The sequence below is a fragment of the Cydia strobilella genome, chromosome Z (genome assembly GCF_947568885.1).
Source record: "Cydia strobilella chromosome Z, ilCydStro3.1, whole genome shotgun sequence".
Lineage (NCBI taxonomy): Eukaryota > Metazoa > Arthropoda > Insecta > Lepidoptera > Tortricidae > Cydia > Cydia strobilella.
The window spans coordinates 44,980,863-45,000,103 of record NC_086068.1 but is presented as its reverse complement, the minus strand read 5'-3'; the positions used below and the strand labels follow the sequence as shown (position 1 = coordinate 45,000,103).

Here is a 19,241-nt window from a genome sequence, read left to right as displayed (position 1 = left end):
GCTCAATATGCAGCTATCCAAAATATTATTCCCTCAATCTATACAACATGACACATCTATTTCAATTTATTAAAAAGTTATACAAAAAATCATGCATTTAAGGGTTAATCCTAGCCAAAAAGGCTGCACAGTCTTTTTTGTAGTAAATTTTGTGTAGATTATTTACGTTCAACAATATTTTTTGCTATTGGCCACCGTTTACGAGTTATTTACGAAGATACAAAAAAAAAACACCATAGAATTGATTTTAATTAATTTTCTCGTTTAATATCTTTTTAAATATTGATCCTAGCGAAAAAGTGTATGAAATCTTTCTTATAGGAAATTTTATGTAGATTATTTATGTAACAACATTTTTTGCCATGGGCCACCGTTTAAGAGTTATTTACGAAAAACGAAAAAAAGATTAAAATTTATAATAATTAACTTTCCAGCTTGAATATCTTTTTAAAATATTGATGCTAGCGAAAAATGTACCACTTGTTTCTTGTAGGAAATTGTCTGTAAATTATTTATGTATCAGATTTCTTTTTAAATAAACATACTTTTTCATACTTTATAAATTATTTACGAAAAACTGAAAAAAACCGGCCAAGTGCGAGTCGGACTCGCGCACGAAGGGTTCCGTACCATTACGAAAAAAAAACAGCAAAAAAATCACGTTTGTTGTATGGGAGCCCCATTTAAATATTTATATTATTCTGTTTTTAGTATTTGTTGTTATAGCGGCAACAGAAATACATCATCTGTGAAAATTTAAACTGTCTAGCTATCACGGTTCATGAGATACAGCCTGGTGACAGACAGACGGACAGACGGACAGCGGAGTCTTAGTAATAGGGTCCCGTTTTTACCCTTTGGGTACGGAACCCTAAAAAGCAACCGAATTGATTATAATTAACATTCCCTCTTTAATATCTTATATTAACCCATTCGAATTAAAAAACCGCAAATCGATGTACAGGTTAGCCGTTTGGCACACGCATACTATAGGTCAAAACAAATTTTTTGACCCGCAGTTCCTAAAAAAAATTCCCCGGGGGAGTGGTAAAACATTATTTTTTTGTATGGAAAAAATTTTTTTTTTTTTAAAACCTATCGTGTGTGGTATCATACGAAAGGGCTTTTTGAGGCGATTCTAAAAATATATCACATCCTTACATTTCGGCCATTCTTTTTTAATTAAAACAAAAAAAAAATCGAAACATACCAAGTTTGGGCTCCTCCAGATACGATATGGCTGATTTTTTTTGTACAATATACCACAAATGATACGTGATATCCTCATATCCAACACCAAGAAAGCAATTTTGAAAATAATATTATTAACATTTTTTTTTTTTTTTTTCAATTTTACAAACTGACAGTTCTACTTCAATACCTATTTTACGAGACTTATGGAACTGTACTGCAGATACGGTACATATTAATCATAAAATGATACGTAATATCCATATATCGAACGGGAAATACCTCTTTAACCCTTTAACTGCGCCTTTTCATCGGTTGGTATAGTTTGTTTTGTTTTTGACACAAAATATCAAAATTGTATCCTTCAGATACGATATATGTACCTTACTGATTTTTTTTTGTACAATATACCATAAATAATACGTAATATCTTGATATCTAACCCCAAGATATTTAAAAGCAGTCATTTTGAAATTATATGTAACGTTTTACAGTTAGTATTCTCCTCGGGATAGTGTGGTGAAAAGTGCTGTGTTTCACTCGATGGCAAGGTTTGTTTAACCCACATGCCTTGAAACCCTCACAATGCTCCAGATTCCGCTTTTTCGGAATCTTAACGATTGCTCGGGTATCACTATTAGCCCGGTATTAGCATGAGAGCAAAATGTTTGTGTAAATGGGATAATTGAGTATTACTAGAGACCCGCCCCGGCTTCGCACGGGTTACACAAAACCTTAACAAATTATACACCTAAACCTTCCTCAACAATCACTCTATTGATAAGTGAAAACCGCATGAAAATCCGTTCGGCAGTTCTTGAGTTTATCTCGAACATAACAAACAGAACATAAGGTGTAGTGATTACATATCCAAAATATATAAAGGATGTATAAAACGTGAAACATTACTCGACTTATTATTAACGTTGCTTAAACGAACAGATTACTCTGGCAAATGGTTCTGCTAATTTACACAGAAGCGAAATGAACTGTATCAACTGCATGTGAACCAAGAATCAACGTAACGTTAGTCGACCAAAAGTTACATCTACAAACAAATCAATCTGCGAAACGATGTTCGGCGAATCGTTGTCTGCGAATCAATAATCTGCTAAAAATTTGTCGGAGAATCATTAGGTACCCCAATTTACCAAATGTTAAATGGTCAACATGCCATTATAACAGTGGGTCCCGAATATTTAGTATAATTTTGGGAATTAGATAATTTCGACAAAAATCTGTTGTGAATGTGTGAAAAATTCACGCAAGCCACTCGCCAGCCAACTGCTAATATTAAATCGTCATAATTATTCCAGAGCACTAATAATATTCCAAACGGGTACGGGGTGACCATTGAACAATTTGGTAAAATTGTACACCTATGACGTGTTGTTTGTTGTAGGACGCGACGCAATAGCAACCGCCCTGCCGCTTCTCAGATATTTCGCCAAGTCTGGCACACCGGAGAAGATCACGCAAACTATCTGGATCACTGGCGATCTCAACCAAAAACTTTCTAGGGAACTGCTAAACAATGCTCTTACTTTCATGGTATGCTATTCCTATGATCATTTATTTTAATTTTGAATATGACCCAAAAATACCTTGACAAAAATTTTTTTGGAGTAATTTTCTTACTATTAAACCTACGATCATATGGTAAACTGAAACAAAACATTAAAAAAACAATTGAAAAACATTAAAACGCAAAACAAAAATTTTTGCCCAGTATATGTATATTATAGTATTAGTATATTATAGAAGTTTTAGCCTTGTACAAGTACGTAATACCCTCAGTCTAGCAACAGTCAAAACATTCTTCAAAGCGTGAGACAATTGTGTCAAGAGACAACAAAATTTTAACAGTTAGAAAACTGTAAACCTTAGCTTCTGCCGACAAACTATGTAGTTTGTCAGATAAGTTTATAAATAATTATGTGCAACAAGAGAGGAAAGTTGGTTTTTCTTGCGAGTGTTTATTTTGAGTCCCGAGAAAGCGAAAGATGCTATAATTGAATCACGAACGAAACAAGTGATTCTAAGTTAGAATCTTGAGCGTAGCGAGGCTCTTGTTCGAGCTGCTGAGGTGAAAAAAATGTTTACTGACCCAATTACTACATGGATTTGAAATTGCAGAGAGATTCGCGTGGAGTGCGCGTGGCTTTCATTCCAAACGTGGACGGATCGTCTAGAGCGGACCAGTCTCTCAACAAGGTGGTCCTCGCGGCGCTGACGGCGCTCGACCCTGCCAAGGCCACCAAATACGTCACGCAGCTCTTGGAAGACGAGGGCTGCCACGAAAGACAGGATTGCGATATATTGGTGAGTGAAAAATAATCTGTAGTAACGTTATTAAACCATTATTGTCAAACCTTCAAAAAGAGACAGGCTTGGTCTTGCCTTCTGTCACAATAGTGCCATATAACAAAATAATTTCTGATTACACTCACAAACATCACCTTTTAACGCGGCTCCACAAAAAGATGGACTTTTATCCTGTCATCCTCATATCGACTTTATTGTTAAGTTTTAGATACGTAATGCTTATGTACTAACTGCAGTACGGCCTTGGTATCCGGTTGATGCCGTACGCTGCGCAACAGGAAATCAAGGCAGGCCTATGGTACTCTCTGCGCGAGCTTGGATTTATACCTACGAATCTCGTCCCGCCGGCGGCACAGTATTACAATATTCCCTACAGTAGCGCGACGAATGTACTACGCGCCGCCGCCGCCGCCGATAAATAGTCGGCGTCAAATCGGCGTGACCTTGGGTGTTGTTAATTAGCTATTCCAAGTTGGTATCTGAATTACAATATGGTTTTTTTTGTCAGATATACGTCAATTATTAATTAAATAAAACAGAAGAGCCAGTTGCACAGACTGTTTGACATACCGATTAAAGTAACTGAGTAATCCTCAGTACTCAGCGTCAAGAAAGATGAGATAGCGATAGGTATATGAAGTAGGATTTTTTCTTGTTAATTGTGAATTTACATTGCCTCACATACGAAGGCAGAATCCTCAGACGTGACAAGACTTACGAGAGTTACGAGCAACGAAAACACAGGGCTCATGTACTATGGGACCTCAAGGTGGAATAGAAAAGAAAAACTAACAGGCTAATATTGCGACCTGACTATTTAAGTCCAGCAAAAATCTGAAAATATTGATGTGCGAATAGTCTTGAGACCCAGTGTCCTAAAAAAACCGGCCAAGTGCGAGTCGGACTCGCGCACCGAGGGTTCCGTACATTACATAATTTTAACAATGTATTTTTTATGTGAAACGTGAGTGAAAGGTAAATTGCGGTTTACGATTTATGACGTATTAAAAAAAACTACTTACTAGATCTCGTTCAAACCCATTTTCGGTGGAAGTTTGCATGGTAATGTACATCATATATTTTTTTCAGTTTTATCACTCTCTTATTTTAGAAGTTACAGGGGGGGGGGGGGACACACATTTTACCACTTTGGAAGTGTCTCTCGCGCAAACTATTCAGTTTAGAAAAAAATGATATTAGAAACCTCAATATCATTTTTGAAGACCTATCCATAGATACCCCAAATCGTATGGGTTTGATGAAAAAACATTTTTGAGCTTCAGTGCCAAGTATGCCAAGGAACCCCCAAAATTTATTGTTTTTTTTTTCTATTTTTGTGTGAAAATCTTAATGCGGTTCACAGAATACATCTACTTAGTCTACTTACCAAGTTTCAACAGTATAGTTCTTATAGTTTCAGAGAAAAGTGGCTGTGACATACGGACGGGCGGACAGAGTGACAGACAGACATGACGAATCTATAAGGGTTCCGTTTTTTACCATTTGGCTACGGAACCCTAAAAAGAAAGAGAGAAAGAGTGACAACACTGTAGATTCGCTTGCCCTACGGAAATGTGAAAGCTGTAAATGGGTGAAGCAACATTTTCTTGTCACTCGTTGCTATGGTTACAGTCACCTGGGTCACTGGGGCTTTCAATTAACCAAACATTTTTGTAGTAGTTATAAACTTATAAGCCCTTTCCATAATGGGCCATCTAACAAGAATGAATGATAATATGACTTGATACAAAAGTTCTTGTAACAAAATGTGCTACTATTGTCGCCTGCCTGACGGGAATAACAACAGCAAAAACATCAACATGCGGCTCTTCTGAAAAAATTGAAGATAAAAGTTCTAGAGAGGTATTCGACGTGCAAATAAAGTGCGCTTGCGTGCTCTCGTCTTTTCAATATTCCAGTATATGGTACCGAAACGTAGTCTCAAAAAAGTGTGAAGTGGCAAAGGTTGGTGCTTTTGAGATGTGCTGTTGACGAAGACTGCTGCTTATACCTTGGACAGCTAGAAGAAAAAAACTCTGAGAGCTCAATATCGCTACTTACCTCTTCACAACATGCCATGGGCGAGCCCTTAGATTCCTCGGATATATCATGCGGTTTTCAACGTATGATGTGGAGAAACACATGTATTTACGCCGATGGCAAACGTGCTCGAGTTGGAGCATGTGTGAGAAGGTCGAACGCAATGAAGAGGTCGGCTTGCGGTCTTCACCATGCAGTCCACTCGGCTTATGACGGCTCGGCTCAGCAATGAGAAAACGAGAAAGAAGATACGTCTCAGTAAGCCTGGTGCTTGTACGACAAGAAAACCGTAAAGAGGAAGCCATAGCAATCCACTATGTCTAGCAAATTTCAAGGATTATGGAGTTCTGTTTTGTTAAAGTCTGTCATTTTTAATACGATAAACCATGGACATCATGAGAAAATGGAGAGTTACAGATCGGATCGTAGGTCATTGGGACCAGGTAACCCCTTAATCCAAGTTACTAGGGAAATCAAGTTATTATACCTATCCTATATTATTCATTTAGAAATCCTATTTTACTCACACCCTATTCTAAACTATACTTAGTTTACTGGAATCACTGGCCACTCTGGCCAGCAACCTGGATTGATTAAATTTGCAAGAAGAACAACAAATTAATGATTTTTCTTAAGAAACCTGAAAGTCAAGGTCACGCCGATTTCACGCCGAAAATACGCCGCCGCCACCAATTTTTGGCAAACGCCGCCGCCGATCATTTTTTTAATCGGCGCACACGTCTAAAATGTACTTACGCAGAGCAACGGAGGGCAACTCGCGGGGAGGCGGGCGGCGCGGGCCGCGTACCACAAACACGCTTAGTTTGTGGTACCGAGCGCGAAGGGCAGACGCAGGCGTGTTTTTACTTCAGTTATCATAACTACATAATTATTAGTAATAATTATACATATTCTATAATGGTGCGCACAAACTGTTCTGTGTTCGGATGTAATTCGACATCGAAATCTCAGAAGGATTTAAAGTTTCATAGATTTCCCCGCGACGAGAGGTAGGTTTTTTTCATTAGTGTACTTATAAGTTGGAACTAAATAGCAAAACGCCATCTAGTAATTACCTACTTACTAAGTATTATGTAATTATTTGTATTAATTAACTAAGTTAAGGGCTACTTGCACTCGATCGTGACGAGAAAACCTCATGAAGTTTTATCAAAATTATGTAGTAGGAGGTACGATCAGGTAAGTAGGCAGGTATGTACATCTACTTCTACCGGCGGCTTCATGAAATTTATAAAATTGCCAAGTCGTAATCAATCTTATATAAGTATACTAACTACCTACCTAAGTATAAATGTAGGTATAAGAAGGGTATAGGTATTTCCACGGGAGTTGAGGTGACAAGAAGTACTGATTGCAAAAAAAGTTAATGAATGAATTGAATGAGTGAACGTGAATGTAAATAAAAACGCTTAATTATATTTTTAATAAGTATCAAAAATAGTAAAAATAGGCAATTTATTACTTATCCTCTTTGGGTTCTAAGATTAATATTATATTCATAATAATTACGCATATCTGACCTTTATTTATTCATATAAGCCATTTATTTAAATAAAATCGCTCAAGATATTTTATTTGCTGTTTTGTTTTATTAAGTCGACGAATTAATTATTTTGAATGTACATATGAATAAATGATTACATCAGAGTAGTAATAATCACAATTGTTTTATTTCCCACTTTGTGACAACCCTAGCATATTTGCATGTGACAGCGTAAGTACCTACACTGGCGGCGGCATCGCGCGACATCAAAGGCGTTGCGTTACTGTAGGGAATAATAATTGTAATACTGTGCCGGCGGTACAAAAGCCAGCTAGTTGGTTGCCACACACGCTCACGCACGCAAGTCACCGCGCGCTATGCCAAAAAATTTCTTCATCACGAACAAATAACACAGATTGGAGTGTGGGTATGCAGAAACAACAAAACAAATAAAAAATATTGTTTTTTGCTCTTTCGACAGATGAGGTTTTCCTCGAAAGTAGACATTCTCAATATAGGTACTTACACCTACTGTTATTATTTTTACGATAGTTATAAGCTACGTAGGTACTATTAAATTGTTTTAAAGATGTAGGTAATGTTATTTAAGACACATTTATAGTCAGATGTCTACGTAAGACACCTAAGTATTTGAAAGAAGCGTCGGCAACCCTAACACTGTGTCGGCGCGCGCGGTGCGGGGAGCGGCGCGTTGAAGGTCACAAATATTAATGAAGTATTAAAAAAATACACCATGCACGGAATAAAGCACCAGATAATTATTAGAAAAAAGTAGACAGCATAGTTATTTAATAAATCGGATAGAACTAATAAAAGTAGGTGACTTGGCCGTGACGTCACTTGTGCAGTTTTCATATAAATCCCATATAGTGGCTAATCGTTTTGACAGTTCGAAAAAAGAATAGTGTTAGCCTAACCCTATTATATGTATAGCGGCGACAGTGTCGAGCAGAGCTTAAATGCTCGAAGCGTGCGTTTCGTGGCTCTTGGCCTAACGCATAGAACTAGAACTGCGATTAATTTCTTGCGGATTCAGTCTTGCAAGTGCGTTAGTTAGTTAGTTTGCTGGGCATTTTCCGCAAATCGACATCCAATGTGCCTATTTTGCGTGAAACGAGGTAGCGCTACTCTAACCACCCCAGCTCCTCCACGAAGCCTAGAAAAGTCTTCAGGTTGCTAGTTGCCTCCTTTAGTGTGCATGGATTCCCTAGGTATTTGCTCCTATATACTTCTACCTGTTTACAGTCTAGGAGAATAAGTTTTGTTGTTTCTTCTTCTTCCATGCACGCTCTGCACATGGGGCTATCAGTTTTACCCATATTATGTAGGTGTTTGATTAGTGTGTTATGTCCTGTTATTAATCCTACTATTTTACGTAGTGGCTTCTTGGTGTTTTCAGTAATATTTTGGTAAGCTTGTGGTTCAGTTCCGGTAGAATTTCTTTGGTTTGCCTGCATGTCTTCAATTCATTCCAGTACTTTTTGTGCAGTTGTCTGTGATGTTGTTCTAGCTGGTTGTGTATGTAGGATATTGGTAGAGGCATAATTGACTCGGGTCCATATGCCGGTTTTTTTTTTATGAAATAGGAGGCAAACGAGCAGACGGATCACCTGATGGTAAGCGATTACCGCCGCCCATGGACACCCGCAACACCAGAGGGGTTGTAAGTGCGTTGCCGGCCTTTAAGATGGGAGTACGCTCTTTTCTTGAAGGTTTGAAGGTCATATCGGTCCGGAAATACCGCAGGCGACAGTTCATTCCACAGTTTAGCTGTGCGAGGCAGGAAGTTTCTAGAGAAACGCACAGTTGAGGACTGCCAACCATCTAAGTGGTGAGGATGGTAATGATGTCGCGTAGGGCGATGGCGAAAAGAAGCGGCAGGTATTAATCCGAACAAATCCTCGGAGCACTCCCCGTTATACACGCGATAGAAAATGCAGAGCGAGGCCACATCTCTACCCAGCGCCAAGGAGTCAAGCCGTTCCGAAATACGCTGGCAGTCGACAATTCGAGTCGCTCTTCGTTGGATGCGGTCCAGAGGGAGAAGCTGGTATTGGGGTGCCCCTGCCCATAGATGAGAGCAGTATTCCATGTGCGGGCGAACCTGCGCTTTATACAGCTATTAGCAGGCGGTGGGCCGGCGTGAAATACTGTCTCGATCTGTTGAGCACACCAAGCTTTTTTGAGGCTAATTTGGCCTTACCCTCTAAATGGCCGCGGAACTGGACTTCACTCGAACTGTTTCTGAACGTTCATCCGCTGCATCGTTTCCTCTTGATCCACTATGCCCCTTAATCCATTGTACTGTTACTTTGTTGCCTTCCTTGCTCACTTCAGTGAGGCTCCGATGAAATTCAAGTATAAGCTCTGAGGTAAGTTTGTCGCTGCATAGCGCTTGTAGTACCGATTTACTGTCTGACAATATTAGTATGGTTTCGTGTTTCACTTGTCGTCTTGTAATAGCATTGCAAGCTTCTATTATTCCTACACATTCAGCTTGGAATACCGTATTGTGTTTACCAAGGGGTTTTGTGATGTGTATGTTCAGGTCCTCTGAGAAGACACCACATCCTGTCCCTTCGTTTGTTTTTGAGCCATCTGTGAATATTCTTAGGTTTGTTTGGTTTAGTCCTTCTTTCGGATCTTCTGTTAACGATATGCCGTAATCTCTCCAGAAGATCATAGTTTTTGGTATTTTGTCAATAGGCGCTTCCAGCATGGGCAGTTTTGAGATCGTATTTTCATAGATCTTCTTGTGCGATGAGCTGAAAGATGTCCATAGGTTTAGATTTTTCAAACGAAGAACTGTGGCAGCCGCTTCTTTCTGTATGTATATGTGTAGTGGCAGGAGTCCTAGCATTATTTCTAGAGCCGTAGTCGGAGTAGTCCTCATGCAGCCCGTTGCAGCCACACATGCTAGTTTTTGTGTTTTATTTAGTTTGTCTATTACTGTGGTTAGCTGGGTGCGGGGCCACCATACAACCGCGCCGTAGCTGATCATTGGCATTATTACCATTTTGTACAGCCACAGTATAATGTGAGGGGCAAGTCCCCATCTTTTGCCCACCATCCTCCGGCATTGCCAAAAAGCTACTGTTGCTTTGTTCAGTTTATTGTCCAGGTGTTTGTTGCAAGTGCGTGCGCTTATGAAGCATGACACCGCAAGAAATAAATAGGGATGATGACACATGTTGAATTTTATAGCAAAATCTAGTAAAACAGATAGCAAATGAGCAATTTATCACAATAATTTTACTTATTTTCCATACATTCAAGATGCTGTGCTTTCAGTGACCTTGACGTCACGTTCTCTTATCGTTTTGTTAGAGCGTTTTGCGAGTAAAATACGACTGTCGGAATTTGACTATCATTTCTGACTTTTGTATTGCTTTAATGCAACGGGTCCCATATAGACATTTGATCCCAAAAACAAACCTGATCGATTGATACCATTAATAAAAATTTGTCATCTAGCCTATTGCAGTGCGTTCTAAGCCTAAGAGAGTGTCGTTACAGCCGGAGTTGGTGCCTGCGTTGAACCGCTACGACTGGGTGCTGAAGGCGGCGCGGGTGCTGTGCGCGCGCAGCATGAAGCTCCGCGCCGGCGCGCGCGCAGTCCTCCACAACGCTCGTCTCATCGGCCCGCTAGACGGGGACGAGCGGTTCACGCTTGACGACTTCCTGCTACTAGAGAGGTACATGTTACTAGTAGCAGAACTACCTACCACAGAACTATGCCATTATACAAACGATATATGTGCTACTTATACACGTGACAAGAACAGGCATGTCTCAAACCATAGAGTAACTTATACTAGAGCGGTACTGTCATAATAAATTTTGTAACCACAGTAAATTCACTGCCATCTATCGACACACTTTAAAACTAAAAATGAAGATTTATAAAAATACGATAATATGTATTTAAATATGGATAAATGATTTTTTTTATTTGCATTAATTTTTATATACCACGTCGGTGGCAATCAAGCATACGGCCCGCCTGATGGTAAGCAGTTACCGTAGCCTATGGACGCCTGCAACACCGGAGATATTACACATGAATTATTATTATTATTTTGACCCATGCTCTTTCACTGATATGCGTCAAAATTGTTAAATAACAAACGAAACCGTCAACGCCATCTATACGACAGTAGGCCAAAGCTAGTAGCGCCCTCTGATCGAGAATCAAATTTTCTTGATTGTATCTTTCTGTATCCATCTCCCCCCCCTCCCCCTCTGGTATTGCGGGTGTCCATGGGCGGCGGTAATCGCTTATCATCAGGTGATCCGTCTGCTCGTATGCCTCCTATTTCATAAAAAAAAACTATTAGGGAGTTATATCTATCTTTGCTCAAACGGTACATGGCAGTCCATATGCAATAGCAGTTTGGTGTTGTTAGTCTGATAATATTCTATAAACTACTCCTATTTACGGATGGTATAGTTAAGTACTAAATACTAATTGAGTTTTTTTTTGTTTTATTACAGATTTAGCAGCAACATGTATGCCGATAAATTAGCAGAAATATTTAATAAGAAAAAAACTGTGACAAATGAAGTTACTGATGATGGTAAGTGGTAGTCAGTATTAAAATATTTAAAGAGATACGGTTTAACTCACGTAAATTATTCGTCGCTATTGGCGACATGTTTCGAACCCATCTGGGGTCCTTCCTCAGGCTTCAGTGCTCACGACGGCTGCACTCCGTGCACTGCGCGACAACGGGCGGTGACGCGGTCAATGAAATGTTCTCGCAAGGCTCTAAATTTTGCTAGCAAGTGAACGTGCGATCACTAGCAGCAAAAATACTTAAACAATAATGAAACCTATGATTGTAAAAGTTACAAGTCAAATCATAATATAGACGGTGTGTGTGTAAACAACATAAGCTATGCTGATGACATGGTGCTGCTCGGCCCCTCGATTCAATTTCATTAGAAAACTAATTTGTAAAATGTGAGACCTTTGCTGCCCGGCATCCAGCATGGTCTTAGGTATAACGCAAATAAATGTAGTGATAGTAATCATCTCTTTATTGTACACAACACAGGTTTACTAAAATGAATTACAGTAATGGAATGGGTGGAGAATTATAGTAGTGAGATGATGCTTTTTAAAGCTCGCAAATACAACCCTCAAAGTATACCTACGATCATGCTGAGTAGTGTGCGTCTCAAAATAGTTAGCAAGTTTAAATATCTAGGTCATATGGTAACGGAGGAGTTGGATAGATATAGAAAGAGAAAGGAGAGCCTTAGCAATGAGGGGCAACATGGTCATCCATAGATTTGTAAGATGTTCAAGAGAGGTCAAGAGCCCCCGGCAAGCTCGGTTCTCCATACAAACGTAGTTACGCTCTCATTTTAAAACTACTAGCTAGATTGCTCTGGAACTTTGTACTTACAATAGGATAAGGTTTATCTAGGTCTGTAATTAGTTTATGTAGCTTTACATACCATAGGAAAAAAATACAGCGAACGTCAGTTTTTCATACAAATCTTGTTTTAGCTTTATTTCGTTTTTTTTTAATATACTACAGCTATATTATAAACTAATTACAGACCTAGATATACCTCACGTCATTGTATGTGCAAAGTTTCATTACAATCCAACACGTAGTTTTAAAATGAGAACTAATTGTATGGGAAGGTGATATTCGGCCGAGCTTGCCGGGGACTCTTAAGCACACACTTTTTAAAGCATGTTGTACAGCTTTATTCCTGCAGTCTATGGGTAAAGCAAACGAAGCGTGTTTATAACTCGCTTCGTGTTCAGTTTATTAATATCTTTAGAATGTTGTTAAAGCTGCCTCGCCAGTGTAGTGTTATCGGTCAGGCATGTTTGCCGAGGCGCACACGGATGGCTTCCATGCCATCAGACGCTAGAGGATAGCCTCTTTGCTGGGACGAGTGAGAGGCAGCAGAAACAGTAACAGCATCCTGAGGACGGTGGCTGGACGCCTCGACTGCCCTATATTAAGGCATTCATTGTTTATTTATTTTTTATTATCTACATATTTAAAAGAAACCTTTATCAATGAGAGATGTCGGCTCCTTTGGGCCTCTATATTACACAGTGAAACTACTAGATATCAAAAAAACTGTACACTAACTTCGCAGTTTTAGACAGGGATTCCGCCAATATCGAGTGATAAACCCTAATATCAGTTACTGCGTAACCCCTCCCCTAGCTTTAAATAGTTGCGCCCTTTTGTCCCGAGTCCGAACACATTCCATTAGGAAGTGCTGTACGAGTACATCCTCGACAGAGTCGCAAATATCGCAGTTGGGCGACTCTGCTTTCCTCATCAGATGAGCAAACATATTTAATGGAATGTGACCGGACCGAAGCCTGTGAGCGCGTACAATTTTCGCCCGGTTGGTTTTTTTATTGGGTTAATATTGTAATAAAATAAATAAACCCCAAGGAGGTTTGTGTTATGGGTACTGAGACAACAATATATATAATATATAAATACTAAATAATACATAGAAAACATCCATGACTCAGGAACAAATATCTGTGCTACTCACACAAATAAATGCCCTTACCGCGATTCGAACCCAGGACCAGTAATAGGCATATACAGAGCGACATCGTCCACTCAGTGACAAAGCTCTTTCAATAAACAATAAAATAATTAAGTAGGTATCTGTTTTAATGTATACTTACTTTTAATTGCATAGTAAATAGTAGGAATATTGCACTTACACTAGCGACTAACACTTAGTTTATAGGTTCCCTAGTTTAAGTAATACTCACAATATATGGATTTTTGAAGTCTGAACTAAATCATTTTTATTTAATTATTTTATTTATAATATGTGGAGACGCGAGACTAAATGACCAGCGGTAAGGGCAGCCCTGAACATAAAGGGGCTATGGCTATATATGAATAAATGAACTGATGTGGCCGGCCTTACATGTTAGGTATAATTCCATTAAATATAATTAGTTTTCACAAAGAAATGCGTATTTACTCGATTGTCATTTTTAGGGTTCCGTACCCAAAGGGTAAAAACGGGACCCTATTACTAAGACTTCGCTGTCTGTCTGTCTGTCTGTCCGTCTGTCACCAGGCTGTATCTTATGAACCGTGGTAGCTAGACAGTTGAAATTTTCACAGATGATGTATTTCTGTTGCCGCTATAACAACGAATACTAAAAACAGAATAAAATAAATATTTAAGTGGGGCTCCCATACAACAAACGTGATTTTTTTGCCGTTTTTTGCGTAATGGTACAGAACCCTTCGTGCGCGAGTCCGACTCGCACTTGGCCGGTTTTTTTATACCAATGACAGATATTTAAATTCTGCTTTTCTTTATTTGCGATTTAAGTCGACAAAAAGGCGGGTGATATGAAAATGAGGTCGAATATATTTATGAAAAAAAAGAGTGAGCGAGATGGATGAATGTGAATTATAATGAATGAAAGGGGCGCGAACAACATGTATATAAATCGTTGAGGACGTAGTCAATTTTCATATTAATAATTTGTTTTATAGACGAAGAAGAACAATACGACGTATCGAAGCTGAGCGCGGACGAGATGCTGAAGGCGGTGTCGGTGCTGGCGGCGCGCAGCCCGCGCTCGCGCACGCCGCTGCCCGCGGGGCTGCGCGCCGACCACTCGCTCGTGGAGCTGCCGCCGCTGCACACAGACGAGGCCGCCATTGAGGTTGTATTCTCACTGTAATATTATAGTCTTTTCGCTTTTTATACTCCATGACACGATTTTTTCTTCGAGTTTATAGGCCCTTACAAGTATTATAAAACCAGAGCTATTTTATACAACATTGGTATTGCTAATGTACGACTGTAATGTAACATTTCGTGTTATGTGTAGATCGTGGCAGTGCTAGACCCCGCGTCGACCGCAGCGCAGCGCGTGGCGCCGCTGCTGCTGGTGCTGCGGCGCGTCGTCAACTGCCGCGTCAAGCTCTTCCTCAACCCGCAGGACAAGAACTCCGACATGCCCCTCAAGAGGTAAATGCACACTCACCATACATGCCCTTTTCGTAACTGGTTAAGCTCAAATAATAATAAAAACGCTGGTTCCATAACTTGCGACATTAGAAATTATGGGTCCCTCTTCGTAGCTCGTTTTGCTTTCACTTTTTACTGGGACAAAGTTTTTTTTTTCTTGTGATATATTAAAAAAAAACGAGAAAATTCCAACTTATGAAAACTTCCCGCAAATTGCACATCTGTATAAATGTGCCATTTTCAACCAAAAGGGTACTTATTGTCGGTTGTCAATAAGGCGCTATTTCCATATAGCTTCAATTCGAAATCAACCTTATCGACAAGCGACAATGTGGTACCTTTTGGTTGAAAACGTCACAAATACTAATGCGTCAAGGTTTTCTTACTAAAACTTCACTAACGCCCTTTTGGCGTGTAGTTCTGTAGAGTTTGTAAAAAAACGCATAAACATAATAAATTATGTAAATATTTAATGTAAGTTGTACAGTCAGCATCAAAAGCAACGTATCAGACTATCCGTAAAAAGTATCTAAGTAAAAAGAGATATGTCTATATGTAGACCAATTATTAGACTGGCAGATATTTTGAACGTAAAATCTAAACAAAAATTAGCAAAGTAATATTTTCTATACTCCCTCGGGAGTTATAGCTTTTTTTACGCAATGCAGAACTCCCGCGGGAACAACATATACACCGTGTTTTTTTTTATTCCGTTAATTTCAAGGGTGCATTCCTGAGCTTAAGAGGCCGGTGTCGATTTTAGTCGCAAAAATGTAAAATTAATAGATTTAGTCCGTGAAATTGTACACCTTTTGTTACCTAATTGAAATAACAAGTACTGGTTTCTATTAGCACGTCTTCTTATCTTACCTTTTATCAGATCAATTTTTTGAAAACAGAGTCACTAAATTAGTAGTGTTTGCTTTTCTGATGGACGTTTAGGTAAACGCGCGTAAAGCAATGATTTTGTCGCTCTTATTTGTAAATTTCGTAAAGTTTGGACTGCTAAACATGGTAATTTTGTATTACACATATCCTGTACTTGACGTTTATCAGACTACATTTTTATTATTATGACTTTGAAGTAGTGTAAATGAAAGTTAGACGAAAACAATTTTCTCCAGTAATTACTTCAAAACAAGTGACAATTTCTCTGAAAATCGACCTTATTTCAACGTAATTTTGATACGTAAACAATCTACAACATTTGCTGAAACTATTCTTATACATCAATTTGTATAATTTACCTCCATGATTTTTTGATGAATTTTTAAAAACTGCCCCTTCTCTTCATGCATTACCGGTGACGCACGCTCGCGACCTCATTATTAAAAGGCAAGATGAGAAGACGTGCTAATAGAAATCAATACTTGTTATTTAGATATTACGTTACAAAACGTGTATAATTTCAACGACTAAATCCAACAATTTTACATTTTTGCTCCAAAATCGACTACGGCCTCTTAAATCAAGTAACTTTCTCAAATCTCTCAATCAATCATTTTTTTTCTGATAAGGCCCCTTGAGCATATGTACACTTGCCTTAGGGCCTGTTTACATATTGATTAGTGTTTAGTACGAGTTCATACATTTGCTACTAAACTTAAGTACTATCTCGGACGATCGATGTTCGAAATGACATTGATATGTCACAGTTTTCAATTGTTTGGTTGAGTTAAATGTAATGCCCGTGTTACAACAACGCTATATGCACATTCAATTTTTTTCTAAAACAATACACAATTGGTAATTTCCTCGACAAAGCAGCGATTTCTGAAACTAAAAGCAATCGCTGCTTTGTCGAGGAAATTACAAATTGTGTACTGTTTTAGAGAAAAATGCTTGTTGACGGAATTTACCGTATGACGGAATTGGCCTCACCTCAACAAGTGTCTTACCTCTGTTGTTACTGGTCTCCATTCCCCACAGCGGGTGGTGTGCGTTGAAGTCGGCCCCGATGATTATTCGTTCGCCCGCTCTCTCGCAGTGGCTGACCAGTCGTTGTAGTTCGGCGGGCGGCGGCTCGTCCTCTCCGGGCATGTACGCCGAGGCGAGGACTAGGTCGTGACAGCCTGTTGGCAGTGGAACTTGTAGTTTAATCGCTCTGGAACAGAACTCAGTGAGCGGTTGTGCAATGATATTGTTAGTGGTTAGGATACAAGCCCTAGGGACGGCGTGTACCGTGGAGTAATAGAGCTTACCTTTCGTGTCGGAGAGCCCGCATATGTGACCGTTGCCCACCCATGGTTCTTGTAGGAGGGCAACGGCTGTTGGCAAACCTACCAGGCAGCGTCTCAGTTGGGCCGTGGCGGCCACGCAGTGCTGGAGGTTTGCTTGTAGGACACTAGCCTCATTATATTATAACACGTCATTATAACACGTCTATTTTTTTATATTGAATATTGAAAAACCCTTCTTAATAAGTTGTCTGAATAGAACGGAACGTCTGTCAAAGAAGAGGCGTTTTTTCTTTCTGCTTTAAGTTTCCAAAGGCAATTTTCGATATTGTTTTTATAAATGTACGATACACAAATAATCGTAATTAACGATATTTGGGTAATAATAGTACAATGTTTTATATTTACAATTGTTTCTGTCTTATAGAACATGCATTTAAAAAAAATCTTTCATTGAAGTGGGTTCAATAATAATAACACCCAGCTAAAAACACACCTCTTCATAATGTCAATGTCAATAATGTCACAGAATTAATAATATAAAAGTTTCGAATTCCTTACTTGTTGTTTTTCTTAATTTTTCGCAACTGTATTAAAAAACGTCGTTCGATACACGTGCGGAAATCTCATTCTTCACTCCGTTCACTCGTCCCGGTACTCTCGGTACTCGGTACTCGTGAAATAATGACATATTTTCCGCACTAGCATCGAAATGTACTATTACAGTACATATGGTGCTATTTTTTTCGCACTAGTGCGATAATTAGCACTTTACGTGCCCATGTCGAAAATTTAAAGGACCATATGTACTGTAAAACGTTGTACTTTAAATACACGTGTGAATAGCTAATTCGCAAGTAGTAGTAGTAGTAGTAGTAGTAGTAGTAGTAGTAATCACTTTATTGTACACAACACAGGTTTACAAAAATAAATTATAGTAATGCAAGTCACGTCTATTTAAAGATAGCTTATTTTTCAAGTAGGCATTAAATTGTAGGAGGGGTACACGTATCCCATATGGGACCGGCAAGAAACTTGGCGGGACGCATATCTTCAAAACGTTACATCTTATAATTAGTGTCCGACCGAAACATGTTTTACAGTACATATGGTGCTACTTTCTCGCACTAGTGCGTAAAAGAGTTCGTGCATATATCGAAAGTTTAAAGGGCGTTTAAAACGTTGTACCATACACGTGCGAATAGGTAACTCCCTGCGGTCGTGTTTTAATTTATCGCCACTCGTTTCGAATTTCCTCTTTTCCGCACTTGTATCGTAAATAACTATTATTTGCCGAAACCGAAACCTTTGTAGACTTATAATTTTAAAACTAACACGGGACTTAATAGCGTACAAACTTACGCCAGTCTCCCTCCAGTCGCCAGTCGTCAGTCTTCCTCGCCAGTCTCCCTCCAGTCGCCAGTCGTCAGTCTTCCTCGCCAGTCTCCCTCCAGTCGCCAGTCGTCAGTCTTCCTCGCCAGTCTCCCTCCAGTCGCCAGTCGTCAGTCTTCCTCGCCAGTCTGCCTGTCACCACGAACGTAACGTCACGTTCGAAACGTCAGGCCATAAATGAACGTAAGTTTGTACGCGATTAAATCCCGTGTTAGTTTTAAAATTATGAGTGAAAATCGTGTTAGTTTAAATCAGTATACTTTGTAGACTTGTTGAAATCGTTAAGGCCGTTCCATCGGTTTGCCGCTGTCACTGTCACATTTCGCAAGAAAGAACGGGAAAGATCATGCGCGCCAAGTGTCAATTTTGATCGAATTTTGTCGATTTTTATTTATTTTAAAAACGTTACCTTACAATATCGAAATTCGAAAGCTATGAAATTACTATTTAAGTTAAGATTGTTTCTTCTTCTTTTTTTGTTTATAGTATTACATAATAAATAACCGAGTAAAGTTGGATTAAAAGTCCGAGTTAGAGGTTACTTTGGGAATTAATTGTATCGAGCGAAGTGTCATAATTCGTGTATCGGAAGCTAT

At 39.1% G+C, this 19,241-nt stretch overlaps 1 protein-coding gene across 1 annotated transcript in view; it reads left to right on the top strand.

The window, feature by feature from the left end:
- The window catches only part of LOC134754807 (UDP-glucose:glycoprotein glucosyltransferase), a 106,708-nt gene that overhangs the window by 50,932 nt on the left and 36,535 nt on the right, over window positions 1-19,241 (top strand). The window contains exons 12-17 of the mRNA XM_063691184.1: window positions 2,594-2,742; window positions 3,328-3,513; window positions 10,598-10,776; window positions 11,576-11,658; window positions 14,596-14,768; window positions 14,937-15,076. Of these exons, the coding sequence (XP_063547254.1) occupies window positions 2,594-2,742; window positions 3,328-3,513; window positions 10,598-10,776; window positions 11,576-11,658; window positions 14,596-14,768; window positions 14,937-15,076 (910 nt within the window). The remainder of the gene's footprint in view (window positions 1-2,593; window positions 2,743-3,327; window positions 3,514-10,597; window positions 10,777-11,575; window positions 11,659-14,595; window positions 14,769-14,936; window positions 15,077-19,241) is intronic.